General features: G+C 34.9%; 2 protein-coding genes across 3 annotated transcripts; one reads left to right on the top strand and one right to left on the bottom strand.

The window, feature by feature from the left end:
* The first annotated feature begins 143 nt into the window (after nucleotides 1-143).
* Nucleotides 144-9142, top strand: LOC128164557 (diphthine methyltransferase-like). Of its 2 annotated transcripts, none has more exons than XM_052828475.1 (9): nucleotides 144-236; nucleotides 4795-4926; nucleotides 5190-5304; nucleotides 5869-6094; nucleotides 6292-6449; nucleotides 6696-6768; nucleotides 7023-7088; nucleotides 7756-7928; nucleotides 8952-9142. In XM_052828475.1, the coding sequence occupies exons 2-9, from the start codon at nucleotides 4801-4803 to the stop codon at nucleotides 9116-9118; spliced, it is 1104 nt and encodes a 367-aa protein (XP_052684435.1). In that variant the 5' UTR covers nucleotides 144-236; nucleotides 4795-4800; the 3' UTR covers nucleotides 9119-9142. The 2 variants fall into 2 exon arrangements, with proteins under 2 accessions (XP_052684435.1, XP_052684434.1); XM_052828474.1 differs by having other exon boundaries at nucleotides 5187-5304.
* A 1503-nt stretch (nucleotides 9143-10645) lies between these two features.
* On the bottom strand, nucleotides 10646-13223 carry LOC128164552 (E3 ubiquitin-protein ligase TRIM71-like). Its single transcript, XM_052828466.1, has 2 exons — nucleotides 13161-13223; nucleotides 10646-12831 (listed from the first exon to the last, which is right to left on the bottom strand). Exon 2 carries the CDS (start codon nucleotides 12798-12800, stop codon nucleotides 10962-10964), a length of 1839 nt encoding a protein of 612 aa, XP_052684426.1. The 5' UTR covers nucleotides 12801-12831; nucleotides 13161-13223; the 3' UTR covers nucleotides 10646-10961.
* Nucleotides 13224-16215: the final 2992 nt, after the last annotated feature.

The following is a 16215-nucleotide window of genomic DNA, read 5'->3' as shown; positions in this document are numbered from 1 at the left end:
TTTTTTTTTACGCTGCATTATGAGGGAAAAAATTAAAAAAATTTACTTATATGACAAATTGCTATCGAAATCAATATAACCATTTTAAATCAAAGAAAACTATCGATTGTGTTTCTTTCATTTTATTAAACAAAACTTATACCTGATTTCTTCGGACATTAGCATGATTAGCACAGCCACAAACATTTCTCTATTGTTCATGTTGTACATCGCTTGTTGATGACAGTATTTTGAAAGTAAGTAGATTTTTATATATTAGGGGTAGAATTTCTCGATATATGACTTATAAACGACTGATTTATGAAAATCCAGGTGCTTGTGGTTTAACGGTGCCACTGTTGTGGCGAGCGCAGAAGGAAGCAAGAATTACCTTGCATTTACTGTCAACTAAGCTAACTGAACTATAATAAGTTATATTTTAACATTTATCAACTAACATCAAAGAATGTTTTTAGAGGGGGGGGAGAGAAAAGAGGGAGAAAGAGAATTATATGTATGCAAAATTAGCTCAAAATTGGATCAATATGACAGTAAAGTATGGCTCTTGCTGGTATATATTATATAATCTATCTACATATGTATCTAAGCCAAAAAGATTTAAACACTAATCATCTGAGGCAGGAATCACATTTTATACTGAAATACCCAGGGGTAGGGTGAGGCCACAATGGGGGATGAGTTTTTACATAGGAATATAATGTGAAAATCTTAAAAAATCTTCTTTTTAAAGACTATTTGGCCAGAAACTTGTGTTGAGGCATCCTCGGGTAGTGTAAATTCAAGTTTGCAAAATCACAGTCCCTAGTGATAGGGCGGGGCCGTGATGGCAGTTTGAATTTTCACATAGGAATATAATGAGAAAATCTTTGAAAATATTCTTGGAAAGTTTTCGGTCCAAAACTCAGTACCTAGTGTGAAAGCACAGGTTATGCAGATTTAAGTTTGATGAAACCATGATTCCCTAGAGAAAAGTGGGGCCAAGAAATGGAGGGGGGGGGGGTATATAGGAATAGAGAAAAATCTTCTTACAGGTACAACAACAAAAGGGGCTTGGTATTTACCCCAAAAAAAGAGGTGGATAAAAATTGGCAGATTTTCATTTTTTTTAGCAAGATCTACTGTACTTAGTTGTCAAGATATTTTGATACTGTAATGCTAATTTGATCAGAATTAAGGCAATTGTTGCTCAGGTGAGCGATGTGGCCCCTGGGCCTCTTGTTAAACAATAAAATAATGGCTTATATACATGGCATTACAACAAAGTAAAAACATATCAACTGACAAATCTCAGAAAACAACTGATGATACAGTCTACTTTAACAATGTATAAATTAAGATATACCGGTATCCTGGAGAAAGCAATAAATTTGTTATTCATTCATAAGATTGTACAGTTTACTAATGGTTTATATATAAGAAATAAAGAGAGCTGGCTGTGACTTTTTAAATCGGCCGATATTGAGGGGGTGCTTGTTTCCAGGGGTACCGGTTTTGAGAAGTTTTACTGTAATGTGTTTGTTGTAACCTGTTTTGGATGTGGGAAGTTGTTGATGTCAGGTATCATTGTCATACATAATACAGGAACAATAAGAAACAGTAAAAGAGTACAAAGAGCTTTGTGTAGCATTGTTGGAGAGATCATCTTTGGGGGAGACACTTTAGTTGAAAACTTATGCAACTGATAACTGTGGAATCACTTTTATTCATGGGGGTCAATGTTCATGTGTGGCCGAAATTTTCCTGTTTCATGGTGGTGATTTCATTGGTAGCAAGTTCTGGATAATTGTGATAAAAATTAAATCATTGCTTGTATAAACGTTTATGGAGATGTAAATTCAGGCAAGTGTTACCCACGAAAGCCATGAATATTGGTCTCCCACGAACAATGGTGATTCCACAGAAAATCATGGATTGCTCCACCAAACATCACATGTGAGTTTTAACTACAGACTCACCATACTTCCATATGAGCATTTACAAGGACATTTCACTTAGTTGTGATTGGATCAGTTACTTGTAGCCATAGAATATAGAATTTTATGCAGGACATAGAATTGAGAGTATCACAGAGTTTTCGTAGTGAGGTCTGCCAAGGGTTTATGAGAAGCAGTCTGGTTAAGTGAAATATTTGTAATTATTAGATTATCTGGACAATATTGTCAAAAGTATTTTGTCTATGTAGTACGTGACTATTTGACAAACATTATCGATTAAAATCTTAGTACTAATAATTTGTAAAACCTTTAAGGAATAAACATGTGAATAAAGACAATGTTGTTTGTTATTTTTTCTAGTCACAAGTGATGGATGACAGTATATCAACTCCCAAGGAGCGCAGCAGAGTTAACTCCCCTGCAGTGATGAGTAATCCAGGGACTCCGCGATCGGAGGAGGTCCGAGCCACGCCCTCTCCCAACCAGATGAGGCGGGGCCACGGTGCTGCACAGGCCATGCAGCTCAGCCAGCAACAACTGTTGCAGCTACAGCAACAGCACCTGCAGCAACTACAGACCCAGCAACTTCAGACCCAACAACTAGTACAGCAACATCAGTCTCAGAGCAAGTACTCACAGCTGCTGGCAGTGATCGAGGACATGGGGAGGGACATCCGGCCAACGTATGCTGGAAGTAAGACCTCCGTGGAGAGACTGAAGCGAGGCATCGTGCACGCTCGTATTCTTGTTCGGGAATGTCTTATGGAGTGTGAAAGAAGTGCCAGAAGTTAGATGCTCAATTGTACGAAAAGATAAACTCCTACACAGCTGAATATGAAACGTTACATATTGCCATAACTTCTTAAGGTTTTAACTCTTTATATTGTGTTATGATGTTAAGTGCAATGCAATTGTACAAAAAGTGTCATTTTACATGTATAAGCATTCTTAATTAATGTTTTAAGAAGTTGAATTTGGAATTTGGAATCATGCAGTTTATGAAAATTTCATAGAAATAATCATTCATTTCGTAGTATATATCACAAATCAGTTGTTTAAAATGACATTTTAATTGTTTATACAAAATCACATTGATTGTGACATTGTATTTTTTCAGTATTTAAACTGTGAACTTTATTTCATTTAACATTTCATACATTTTTTAGATACCTTACTGTGTGTATATACAATGTAAAATGAAGTAGATGTTAGATACATAATGATACAATATATATAGATATAGATATTTTATCATCTGACAGTTGCTTTACTTTTATCATTGTAAAACTACAACGTCCTGTCGATTGAATTAAAGAATGGTGTCAAGTTAACAAGTTTTAGAGTTTGTGTCTCAAAGTTACCATTATCACACCTTTTCCACACATAAACAATCTATTTCTTCTAAAACAGAGTGTATACATATACATGTATACTCTTAAGAATGAAGATACAGAAGTGCGTGTCTTGTAGTCCAGTTTTTCATAGGACTCTTATAGTTTGTGAATAAATGAGATGTGTAGAAAACACAGTGGTAAGATTCTCAATTCATCTGTCAACAAAAATTGTACACAGATTCATGTTTTATGTTAAACATGATTTTGGGGGGGGGGGGGGATGGGTATATAGGAATCACCTTGTTTGTCTGTCTTTCTTTGCAATCATGTCTGGTCCATATCTTTCTTATAGAAGAACATTTGAAGTTTTTACTTCACACAACATTTCTTATGATTTGAGGGTTTGTCATGATTTGAATTCTAGGTTATTCGGGCAAGTTCAAGGTCAATGGAAGGAAAAATGCAAAATTCCTGTCCAGTCTATACATTGAAAGCTATTACCTCACACTAATTACCCGAGAGTGTGTCATGATTTTGACCCAAGGTCGTTTTTGGTAATTTCAAGGTCATCAAAGAAAAGGTTTATAATATATGTCTGCTCTCTTATGGAGAAACATTGGAAGTTTCCACTTCACATAGAGATTGCTGCTTATGACCTGACTGTTTGTCGTGAACTTGACTTAGGGACATTGTGCAAGTTTAAAAGTCATTGCTAAAAAATGCATAATTTCTCCTGTCTACCCGGTAAGTCATATCTTGTAATGAAAAAATGTTTGGAAGCTGATTTTGACAAAGATTACTCTTGACCTGTTAACATGTCTTGACTTAAAGCTTTGCAGGTTATTTGTGAAAGTTTAAGGTCACTTCAATAAAAATAGGGCATCCATTACTTTTTGATAGAAAAATACTTAAATTATTATATTTTCTTAGTGGGAAGTATCATTTGATAGCCTGCTCACAGACACAGTAACTGTTGATTAAAATTTGTTAAATGAACAGGTTATAGAAAAAAACTGATGTAGGTAGAAACAATAACCAAATAAATTGCTCTATAACCATATTTTTGAACTTCTAAAAAAAATATTTTAAAACAGCTCCAGTCCCACAAACATTAAAAAAAGCAGACATATATTATAAACCTTTTCTTCGATGACCTTGAAATTACCAAAAACGACCTTGGGTCAAAATCATGACACACTCTCGGGTATTTAGTGTGAGGTAATAGCTTTCAATGTATAGACTGGACAGGACTTTTGCATTTTTCCTTCCATTGACCTTGAACTTGCCCAAATAACCTAGAATTCAAATCATGACAAACCCTCAAATCATAAGAAATTTTGTGTGAAGTAAAAACTTCAAATGTTCTTCTATAAGAAAGATTTAATGAAAGGACCTTGATTCTTTAATCCAAATCTATAAAGGTCCGAACTTAGTTCCATAAGCTGAGGTATGGAAATTAAATATAAGGTGTTTTTATAGCAAGCTGTCATTATAATTATATCACCTTGTGGTTACTGTGACAACAGGGACAGATGATGGAGACCCACCAGGTGGTAGACACAGGGTATTATGCGGACTCGGTGGAGTGGTGCCCCCACACTGGTTACCATGACGTCCTACTGTGTGGGACCTACCAGCTGGAGGAGAGCCCAAAAGAGGTGGGAATTGGATCTCAGTTACTGCTTAAAAAAGGAAATAAGTAGAGGAGAAGTAAGATGAGGCCGAAAGTGAGCTCAAGCTGTTTTATGGCCTCAGAGCCTCATGTCTCCAGTCAGAAATTTGTTTTAAAAAATGCATAGAAATACATGTATCCAATAGTGATGAGTTGATGTGCTCTAGCCATTGCAATTTACAACTAAGACAACATATATTAATGTCTTTTTATTTTCATTTCTGTGTATATGTATTTATTTAACAGCAGGAACAGAACACGGAGGAAACAAGGGCAAAGCCCCAGACCAGACACGGAGATGTGCAGGTTTACAAACTGAGCCAAGATAATGGATCCTACTCTCTCACAAAGACCGCTGTCCATGGTGTGTGTAACTCCATTGTAATGAATTACAACCATCTGTTTCTCTTCCCCCATCTTATTGTCCTTCTTAACTTACATATACCCATGTAATACTGTAGATTATTATATTTTATTATACTAATATATTTATTATTATACTGTACCTTATTACGCAAGTACTTAATCCAGCGATCGAACTGTTTTTTATCAAATTGAGGAAATATTGAATTGCAAACACCAAATTTTTAGCATGATTTATTATAGTTTACATGCTTGTGATAAATAAAAGCAAGATTTTAAAACCTGCAGGATATTATACTCACGATTTTACTTAGAGATTATTTCCTCACTTTTAATTAGGAATTTACAGTAGTTCTCAGTCTTGAATCTTGCTCACAGGAAAACCCTGACTTGTATCTTGTGGCTTTTGTCAGAAATTTCATAAAAATCTAATTCTTTTTTTTCTGATTTTTTGCTGTGTCCATATGTATACTATTATTAATTTTTCTTCTATTATAATGCAGTGAATCATTTTAAAGTGTTTTTGTCCCAAATATATTTTTGTCATGATGACGATTCTCTTCAGAAATGCCAGGTGTCCTTGACATTAAATGGAGCCCAGACTTGGTCAATGGTTCTCCTGTCTTTGGATTGGTCAACTCAGTGGGTGTGGCTGAACTGTATTTGGTGACAAATAGTGAGGAGACAGATGTAGGTTCTACAGAGGTCAAGGTCACCAAACTAACGGAGGTCAGTCTAGGAGAGGAAGTACTTGGCCTATCTCTTGATTGGTCAAATAGAGTCAGTAAAAGGTTAGTGGGCGAAGAAGAGTGTAGCTTACATATAACATGTACATGTATTTTGATTTGCAGTCTTTGTGGCTAAATTATGAATTAAACTACAGATAAAAAGGATATATCATTTTTTCTCACCTCTTGAGGAAAAATGAAAATGTTTGTTCGGAAAGCACCATTCCTTTGTTATCATGACAGCTTTGCTTTAACTGTAGCAACGCCCCGATGTTGACCACTTCCTCATCCGATGGTTGTGTACAAGTTCACCAGCTGACATCAGGGGACCTTACTCCTGTTTCCTCCTGGAAGGCCCATGATTACGAGGCCTGGATCACAGCTTTCAATTACTGGGACACCAATGTTGTTTACACAGGTCGTTAGATTACACAGTTATCTAAAAATCTGTCCAAAATCACCCACAGTTCGAAAAATTTTAAATGATATGCTAATACCTTTTCTGTTTTGAATTGTTCTTGTCAAGATATCAACCTTCTTGATTTGCATGGAGTTGCATTTTTATTTCTTTGAATCCAAAGGAGTACAAAGGATATTTCTGTTATGTATGGTTTGGCCAGTACAAATACTTAAGAAACCTTTATACATGTATATAAATCTGTAGGTGGTGATGATTGTCGACTGAAGGGCTGGGATATAAGACAGAAGACTTCCTCACCAATATTCTCCAGTAAAAGGTAGGGATATCTAATACCCCACAGTGAGTGCATGTGTTATCTTTTATCTTGTAGCTTTAAGGGCACATTATATTAATACATTATAACATTAACGAAATCAATAGATGAGTAACGTTCTTATACTTTTGACAGAATTAAGTGTGGCATTTTCCAAGATTTAGAAAAAATAATTAATTAAGCAAACATTGCATTAAAATTGTAAAGAAAAAAAGATATTTAATTGTTACTGACTGTTTTGAAATGTTATTATGAAGACATGAGATGGGCGTGTGCAGTATTCAGTCTTGTCCAATCAGAGATCATCTTCTTTGTACAGGGAGGTAAGAACTATCCTTCCTATTATATTTTGTTAATATCCCTCATTTTAATCAACCATATAAAACCTTTTTATGTCAATAAAACATTTTTTGATACTGATTCTATTTCAATATTTATATCTGGTGCCATATCTAAAGATAGCCTGTCTGTCTGTGTATAATGCGCATGCTCTAAAACCCCACCTCCATGCTCGGTTTATTATTACTCAAATGTACCCTTTTTTCAGTCTTTGTGTCAGCGAGTGTGCACTTTCTATTACATTTTGTATTTTTCTTATGTTCTGATATTTTATGCGGCAGATGTGCCCCGTCTTTTTACACAATTTTGTGTTACTGATATATACCTTGATATTGTATGTAATATACTAGTCAAAAAAGTTGTATATAATTGTTCTTTTTACGTAACACAAGATCTGTGAGTTTTTGCATAATTGTTTAGAAATTGTGCCATGACTTAATTTGTTTATTTTGCTGTAGTTTCTTCCATGTATTTTGGATTATTTTATATTTGTCATTTACTTATATAAATAAATGACATTTTCTATTCCTCAGATTAGTTTTACGTTGCATTTTTAAAAATCTAAGTGTATTTATCAAATATCTATAAATAGAATATGAGGGCACCTTGTTGTTGATACACACTCTGTTAAAGTTTTGTTGGTGTTGGTAGCTATGACGAGCACCTCCTTGTGTGGGACAGCAGACAGATGAAGCATCCTCTGGCAGACACACAGTTAGGTGGGGGCATCTGGAGGGTCAAGTGGCACCCTGGTCACGCACAGCTTCTTCTGACGGCCACAATGTACAATGGTTACCATGTGGTGGACACTGAACATATCTCGGGTAATAACACACCTGTAATTAGTGTCATGAGGACAGCTACATGTATTTACAATAGTTACCATGTGGTTGACACTCAACTTACCTCAGGCATCAGTAGGCTTGTAATTAGTGACATTGTTTGGTACAGCCCAGAGAAATTGTAAATACAGTTAAAAAATTAAAACAGTGTTAAAACTAAAAATTTATAAACTTTACTTCATTTGCCTATAAGAAGAGTAATTTTTAAAAGTTATCACTTTTTAAAACCTATCTTCAATTTGTCATCAATTATAATTTTTCCTTTTTTAACATTTTTTATAAGCTCACCTGAACTGAAGGTTCTCAATTGAACTTTTCTGATCATCTGTTGTCCGTCGTCCATCTGTCTGTCCGTCTGTCTGTAAACTTTTCACATTCACTTTTTTTACTTCTTCTCTAGAACTACTGGGCCAAACATAACCAAACTTGCTACAAAGCATCCTTTTGGGAAGGGGATTCAAATTCTTGAAATAAAGGGCAAAACGCTTTTTAAATGGGAGATAATTGCAAAACAGCGAAAATAAGGTGCGTGTCTTTAAAAAAAATCTTCTTAAGAAACACTGCACCAGAAATACCAATATTTTCAAAAAGCTTGTACATATCATGACGATTCATGACGATTCTAAATTGTTCATATCATGACCCCTGGATGACCAATACTGGGGCACTAAGAGAGGTTCAAAGTTTAACATAGAAATTTAAAAGGAAAATGTTTAAAATCTTCTTTTCATAAACTAAAATGCTACAATTTGTGAGATTACTATACAGGTATCCTAAAATAATGTAAATTCCAAATTGTTAAAATCATGACCTCTGGATCATTATGGGGCCTTAATAGGAGTTCAAAGTTTAACATAGAAATATGTGGTGAAAATGTTTAAAACCCTGATATAAAGGATACAAGGAACTGTTGTTTAGGTGAGCGAGGTGACCCATGGGTCTCTTGTTTAAAATTGTTTTAAAATTAATTTTTGAAATCAATTATGATATCTTTCTTCCTAATAGATGGAAAGATGGATGTATTACATCACTATGACAGAGATATTTCCCTTGGTTACGGTGCTGATTGGTGTCATAACAACGCCTACAACAACCTTGTAGCAACGTGTTCATTTTATAATCATTCCATACAATTATGGAATTTTACAATAAAAAATCAGGATATTGGATAAATAGACCTGACGTTGAAAAAATAATATTCATTTTATCCTTTTACAGATGTTAAAATGATTTTCTATTTTGCAATTAGGAAAGAAATGATTTTAACAAAATTCAGTTTACATTTATGATTACCACAATTTTAATTTCCGTTTCAAAAGTAATTTTCACTGAGGTTGGCTACAGAGGGTTCTGTCCATACAAGATGGCTTCATACATAGTTCAGGACTTTCTAATTAAGGTCAGACGACACGTTCCTAAATTTTCCTTTTTCCAGGAATTTGGTATTGATTTACTACTACTTTGACAAGCTTTCTTGCAAAAAATTAGGATACCTTACCAGGCATTTCTGCAAAATACTAGAGTTTGCAATCTCCTATATTTTTTGAAAATACATTTGAATTGCTGATACAAAAAAAAATGTACAGCACAGGAAAATTCACTATATTATATATTGTAGCTTCAGCGGGGCCGGGGCTTGAACTCACGACCTATGAAACCTGCGCTTCTAGCAGTGAATGGGCACCGCTCTAACCACTTGGCCATCTAGGCATATATCTATATATAAATAAAATTTTAATCAAATTAAAAATGATTTTAAATAATAATAATTTTACTGGAACTCTTTATAACGAGGAGATACAAAAAAGATGCTCGAGGAACGTGTCGTCTGACCTTAAATGAAGGAAAAATCAAAACATTTCACCTTTTAAATTTTGGTATTTTCCTATATTTAGATATGGAACTCTCTTTTACAAGGAGATCAATGCAGGCTAAAAATGGCCACGACTATCCAGTCCTCTGAATATGATATATGATATTGGGATTTAAGTTTTCCTTATGATTAATCATCTAGAGTTACAGCACTGCAGCATAAGTGAGCAATGTTGCCCAAAAATGTTCTTCTTTTTACAAATTACAGATAAGTGGCATGATGAAAGAACTATTCACTTTATAATTTCACCAAAGAAAGCATCTTAATCGTTATATTGACACATTTTTCTGAATTTTCAACATATTCACATGAAATAAGCAAAATAGCGATTGATTATGTTATTGCAGCGCAGTTCACCTCATAGAAAAAAAACACTTCATTTTTTTTTTATATGGAATGTCTATCACCGCAGCTTTCCGATATTTACTATATAGTATCATAAGACATAATTATAAGGTGACGGAATCAGCCGAGTTTTGCAGAGTGATTGCAATTGAAGGCTTTAATTTTTTTAGCTGTGATGTACTCTTGGATTCAATCGATCAGGAAATAATTCACACATCAAACGTCAAAAGTTTAAAGTAAACATTGTTATCGGTATAAAACGTATATTTAATATCTACTGTCTAAAACAAACGGGTGACAATGTGTTCGAAGGCATGTTTAAAATGTTCAAAGAATGCATTTCCTAGTGAAACAAATGTCGGAATCAAAAACATTAATCCCACTCTATCTACCCTCCCTAATTCGATCCTCGTTGTTCATTGGGGTATGTAAGGGTAATACAAGTAATAACTTTACTATTATTCTCGAATCTAATATTGATATATTAAATATAAGTAAGAATCGTGTAATCATATTAATTCTTAATCACATAAAAATATCAAAGAATTTATTTACAAGAATTGAATTGTAATAAATTCCAATGCATTGCGTGATTTTTTAGTTAGTAAGTTAAATTAATTCCACAATTCGAATCTAACTTGTAAACACAGTTTATTCATTTGTTTGTACATATCATATATCTACATGAATACATCAATGCTTGTAAATGTTGTTTACGTGTAATTCATACATGTATGCTGTTTATTTGTTATATATACATGCACTTCGTTTACTTGCAACACATACACTTTGTTTGCTTACATAGAATACTGAATTCTCTTCACTTTACCCCTGATGTATTCAGCCACAAAGAGGTTGTCTCTAGTGTCCACACATAGACCCCATGGATTCTGTAAATGACAGTTGTCAATGTAGCGGAGGAACTGTCCGTCCTGATTCAGGATGTGGATTCGATGGTTCTTGCAGTCAGTTGTCAGGATCCGACACTGACTGTCTGTTGTGATACCATAAGGATTAAACTCCTTGGAAGTAGGGGGATGGCCAGTGTAGGTAAACCGGAGTTTCCCGGCCTGATTGACCACCACTACTGCACGGGCTTCATTGTCTGACACACAGATATCTAGGTTCCTATTCTCACTGATGTATTTTGTGTAACCGCCAGATGAATAGAGAGGTTGTCCTTTGTCGTCGTACTGAATACTTTGCTTCTCTGTGGAGCCAGAGTAACGCACAACTTTTGTTTGTTTATCATCATCACTGTTCACGACAACCAGGAGGTCACCAGAGGAAGTACTACAGACATTAAGAGGTGTCCATCCCCGTAGATTGATCACTGTCTCTATCTGTGTATTCTTCACTATGTTCACAGATCTATCTCTGCTATCAGTATAAACTAGATCCCCACTCCTTGTCACTGCTATGTCTCGTGGTGTGTTCCCTGACTTGGTTTGAACTGACTTCACTAGTTCTCCCTGTAGGTTGTAGAGGTTTATGTTATAGTCTTGGCCACGTGTCCATACCTCTTCATCACTTAGACAGAACACATTGCATAATCTACTAGTAGTAGACTTTCTATCATACTCAATGTTTATATCTGTAAGGATGCGAGGTGCATCAATTAGCAGATTGTCTGTGGCAGAGGACATAATACCCAGAAAATCCATGATGTAAACTTGAGCTTCCGTTTTAATGGATAACGCTGACAGAGAACCAAACTGTTGATAAAGCTGTTCTTTGTTAATCGTTTGAGGGGTAAAACTTGGTAAGGAAACTGTGAGTTTAGGAGGCAATCTTCTGAATTCAGCATTCCTTGATTTGTAGGCAGAGACAAGACTGACATCATTGGAGTGCAGTAACTTCTTCAGATCAGCAATGATCTGTGTGATTTCATCAATGGTGCCTGTAATTTCATTTTCCTTTTTATTTAGGACTGCCAGGTGTTTGGTGTCCATTTCATTGAGATCAGATTTCAGTTTCTGTATAACGGTGTCTACTTCTCTGTGCAAGGCTTCTCCATGTTTGTCGATAGCTGTGATTAATTTCCAGGAGTTTTTGTTTATATTTGCTTTATGAATTGGAATGGTAGATGCTACCTCTTGGTATTTAGGATAAATTGATATCTGTAATTCTTGCATTACTTTCTCTAAAAGTTCTTTTTTGCTTTCAAAATGTTTAACAGTTTCAACTGCTTTGTGCCCTGAATGTTCTCCTGAAACACAGAGTGAACATATAGGAATGTCACATTGTTCACAGTGAAGTCCACATTGTATTGCAGAATGCTTATGACAATTAGGGTAATTAAGAGAAGATCCCCGCTGTTCAAATGGCAGCACTTTGTGTTCTTTGGATTGATCTGAGAGATGTTCCCCCACACAGGCTTTACACAGATGTATGTGACAAATGTCACAGTACATAGGGGGGCCCGGGGTCTCACAGAGACGACACCGTAACACATCCTGGGCCCAACGCTTGGCCATGAATAACACAACTTTGTGTTCTGTTGATTCATCAGAGAGATGTTCCCCCACACAGGCTTTACACAGATGCATGCGACAAATGTCACAGTACATAGGGGGTCCCGGGGTCTCACAAAGACGACACCGTAACACATCCTGCGCGCTGCGATGTGAATGCATTGTCAGGTATTCTATGTCAATTTGGTTAATCCTGAAATAAAATATTTATGGTTTTATTTCTTTTAAAATTCCTAATTAAAATATGGGTAAAATAAAATGCTTTTGTATATTACTTTTGACTCTGTTCTATAATGGTATGTGTATCCCTAACCCAAACTGTGTTTATTATTTGTATTTATTTAGAATAGCATGCTAACGCCTTTACCAGCTGTTTACATGTCACTACTTGTTGTTACACTTCGTTGCTTTAAATTAGAGAGGCATGTCACAAGTTTTGATTATATCAAAAAACTTTGAATGATTATCAAAATACCGTAACTTAATTGAATTAATTTGGAACATCTGTAATTCATAAATTACCTTTTAAAATAAATTCCTACGTGGCGACTCCAACGATTTACCTCTACAGGTATGGTTACCTGCATTGGGTCACGTGATTGATTTAAATGTCAGGTACAAACTAAGTAGATGACCTAGTTAAACCATATATACCACCTCAGCTAAATATACCCGATAACTTTGCTGCAAAGAATCAAATTGGCCGCGAAGTTTTCAAAAGTATTTGCGCAATAGCCAGAGAAATAAATGTTATTTATGACTCCGGTAATAGCAGATGAAAACATAAAAAAAACATGCTCAGAATACTTTTTGCCTTAATCTATAATTGAACATCCGGAAACGCATACTAAGTATTTATAACGACTTGCTTTTATACTAGTATTTTACGCTTTCCTTTCTTGGGAAACACTAATTGTAACCAAAACTATATCTACAATCCCTGAATGATATCTAATAAAAATAAGAAACAATCTTGTTTTTTGCTAAGAAATTAGGATCGCTCACTTTAATAATTTCACCAAATGAAGCATTTAAAAGTTTATACTAACATTTTTCAGCGTCTTTGTGATAACGATTCAAATTAAATTTGTAATGTATAGTTCCATAATTTCATCAATGACGCTAATGACGTATTCTTTACAATTGTAAGCGGGGTCTGCATACTTATAACGTAAAAATGTCAATGTGGTATAATATTTGATCGTACAATTGCTAAAAATCATTTAGATACATGTATAAGTAATAAAGAATCTTTCTTTGAGTATTGTTACGCAAAACGGTTGTGGCGAGCCCTTCGAGCCATAATGATCACCTCATAATACTCAAAGAATGATTCCATTTCTTAATGGCAGATGACACTGGTCAACTATGATAACTGTATCCCATTAATCTATAAGTCATCCCAGAGGTAAGCTTCAGACAAAAACATTTACAGGGACTCGTAAAGCTATCGTTTTCCGTCCTCAGATTATGGCTGTAGGGGTTACCAGGGATGATGCTATGAAGAGCTACCGAATGCTGGGTACAGGAAGGGCACACCCAGGGGTATCCATTGTCAGCTTTGGCCAAGGTCTCTAGAACAGTAGGCAGTTATTTTACCCTAATATTTTTCACATTTTACAAGATATGAGAAGAAATTTTGCCGTTCATCCTACATCATCATGTTGAGCATCCGACGATAGTTTTGGTAAACTGATTGATTTTTCTAGGCATAGGATGTGTAATGGGAGTGCATTAAATTACATAAGTGATGAAAGTCAATTAAATAATCGTGTATCCTTGATTTTTAGTACCGTCTTTGTCAAACAAACTACAGAAAAATGCACGTGTTTGAGAAGGGTTGCTTTATGAACGGGTCATGTTCAATGTCCTCACATTCCTAGGTTATTCCCCTTTGTGTCTAAATTCATTGTCCTCACATTCCTAGGTTATTCCCCTTTGTGTCTAAATTCATTGTCCTCACATTCCTAGGTTATTCCCCTTTGTGTCTAAATTCATTGTCCTCACATTCCTAGGTTATTCCCCTTTGTGTCTAAATTCATTGACATGTGGATGAAGATCTTGTAAACAATACTCACTAGACGTTGATATTCATAATGACATGAGGTCTTTAACAGTTAACACATGAAAAAACTCTGTATTATTTAACTGTCTGTAAAAGTAGACAGTGAAATGAGTTTTCTTCGAGCCTAGATTGTTGTCGATCCCTTTTCTTTGGTTAGTTCTGCCTCTACATGCAATATAAATTTTGTCAACATGCAAGATAATTATGTCGACATGATTTAATTTATCTTGCATGTAGGGGTCAGCAATATGCCACCATATTTTTCATATGGGACACACAGTATGCTTTATCCAGGACACAGGCCAATGTCACGCTAAGAATATCCGTAAAATGTTCTTCGAATATATCATTTTGAATAACTTGGGACGATTTTTTCTTCAAATCATTAATGATAAGAGGGTTATTGTTTATTTAAAAAATTAAAAATGTTACAATGTATAACAGACTCTAATTATAATCTTAAGACAGCTTGTGTTTTATTGTAATTAAATACGACGTGTTCCTGGCTGTCTGAAATATATCTTATTTTTAGATTTGTGTTCCACAGGAGGAGAGAAAATTGTGTTCATCAACTACAATACGTTAATTTATCCATGACAAACAAATGTATCTGAATGGACCTTTAACAACAAACAACGAAACCTTTTTATTTCATTTATAATACACAGAAAAATTGTTTTCAAAAACCAGATCGACAAGAAAGTGTTTTTTGGGGTTAAAAATAGATTTATTTAGGATATAGAGGAGGAAATAATCAGAGGATCCAGCAATGAAAAAGGTTTAAGATGGCCAACTTTATAGTTGCTTTTGATGATTCCTGTAAAAGTCGATGTATTTGCACCTTTTCAGAAATTATTTTGATATTTTTTATATATTTACACACATACATAAAAAATTTTCGTTCTGAATTTTTTTATTTTTCCGTGGCGTCATTTGATGGGGGGGGGGGGGGGTGAAGGGGTGTTGTCGTCGTGATTTTATGATGTAATGATAAAATGAAGCTTTCTAGATGAATTGACATAAAATAAAAAGTAGAAAATGTAAGCTTTAGAAATTTTGAAAACAAAAATATTCTCTCCTTGTGGTTAATTTTTCTAATTTTCTAATGAATGAATTCATTGTACCAATCTACGTTTGCAATACACTCAAAATAAATTGCAAATTTCGTGCATTAATTTTTGATATCTTGAGATGACTCAATTTAATTACCAGATGGTGGAATTGATGTTGTAGACATAATCAAACAGAATGAATAAATCGATCATTTAAACCTTACCCCCGAATTAGAATCGTGAGGATAGGAGGAGACGGTGTTTTTTTGTTTTTGTTCTTTTTATGCTTTTTTGTCTTGTCAAGATTTCGGATAAGGCTAACCCCCCCCCCCCCCCCCCCCCCCTCACTTTCAATTTGCTTTCGACGTCTATGTATTGTAGCATTTTTTGATTTGAAGTGCAAAAAATTGCAACTTCCTATAAACGTATATCCCAATCGTAAATGTGCCCATATTTTAAG

The sequence above is a fragment of the Crassostrea angulata genome, chromosome 10 (genome assembly GCF_025612915.1).
Source record: "Crassostrea angulata isolate pt1a10 chromosome 10, ASM2561291v2, whole genome shotgun sequence".
Classification (NCBI taxonomy): Eukaryota; Metazoa; Mollusca; class Bivalvia; order Ostreida; family Ostreidae; genus Magallana; species Magallana angulata.
The sequence above is the reverse complement of the archived record's forward strand: the minus strand, read 5'-3'. Positions and strand labels throughout refer to the sequence as shown.

Excerpts from the sequence above, each read along its gene's own strand:
- LOC128164557 (XM_052828474.1), top strand. The coding sequence starts at position 4,801 with ATGATGGAGACCCACCAGGTGGTAGACACAGGGTATTATGCGGACTCG. Across the intron at positions 4,927-5,186 it reads TGGAGGAGAGCCCAAAAGAG|CAGGAACAGAACACGGAGGA; the intron begins GTGGGAATTGGA and ends TTTATTTAACAG. Across the intron at positions 7,929-8,951 it reads GGACACTGAACATATCTCGG|ATGGAAAGATGGATGTATTA; the intron begins GTAATAACACAC and ends TCTTCCTAATAG.
- LOC128164552 (XM_052828466.1), bottom strand. The coding sequence starts at position 12,800 with ATGCATTCACATCGCAGCGCGCAGGATGTGTTACGGTGTCGTCTTTGT.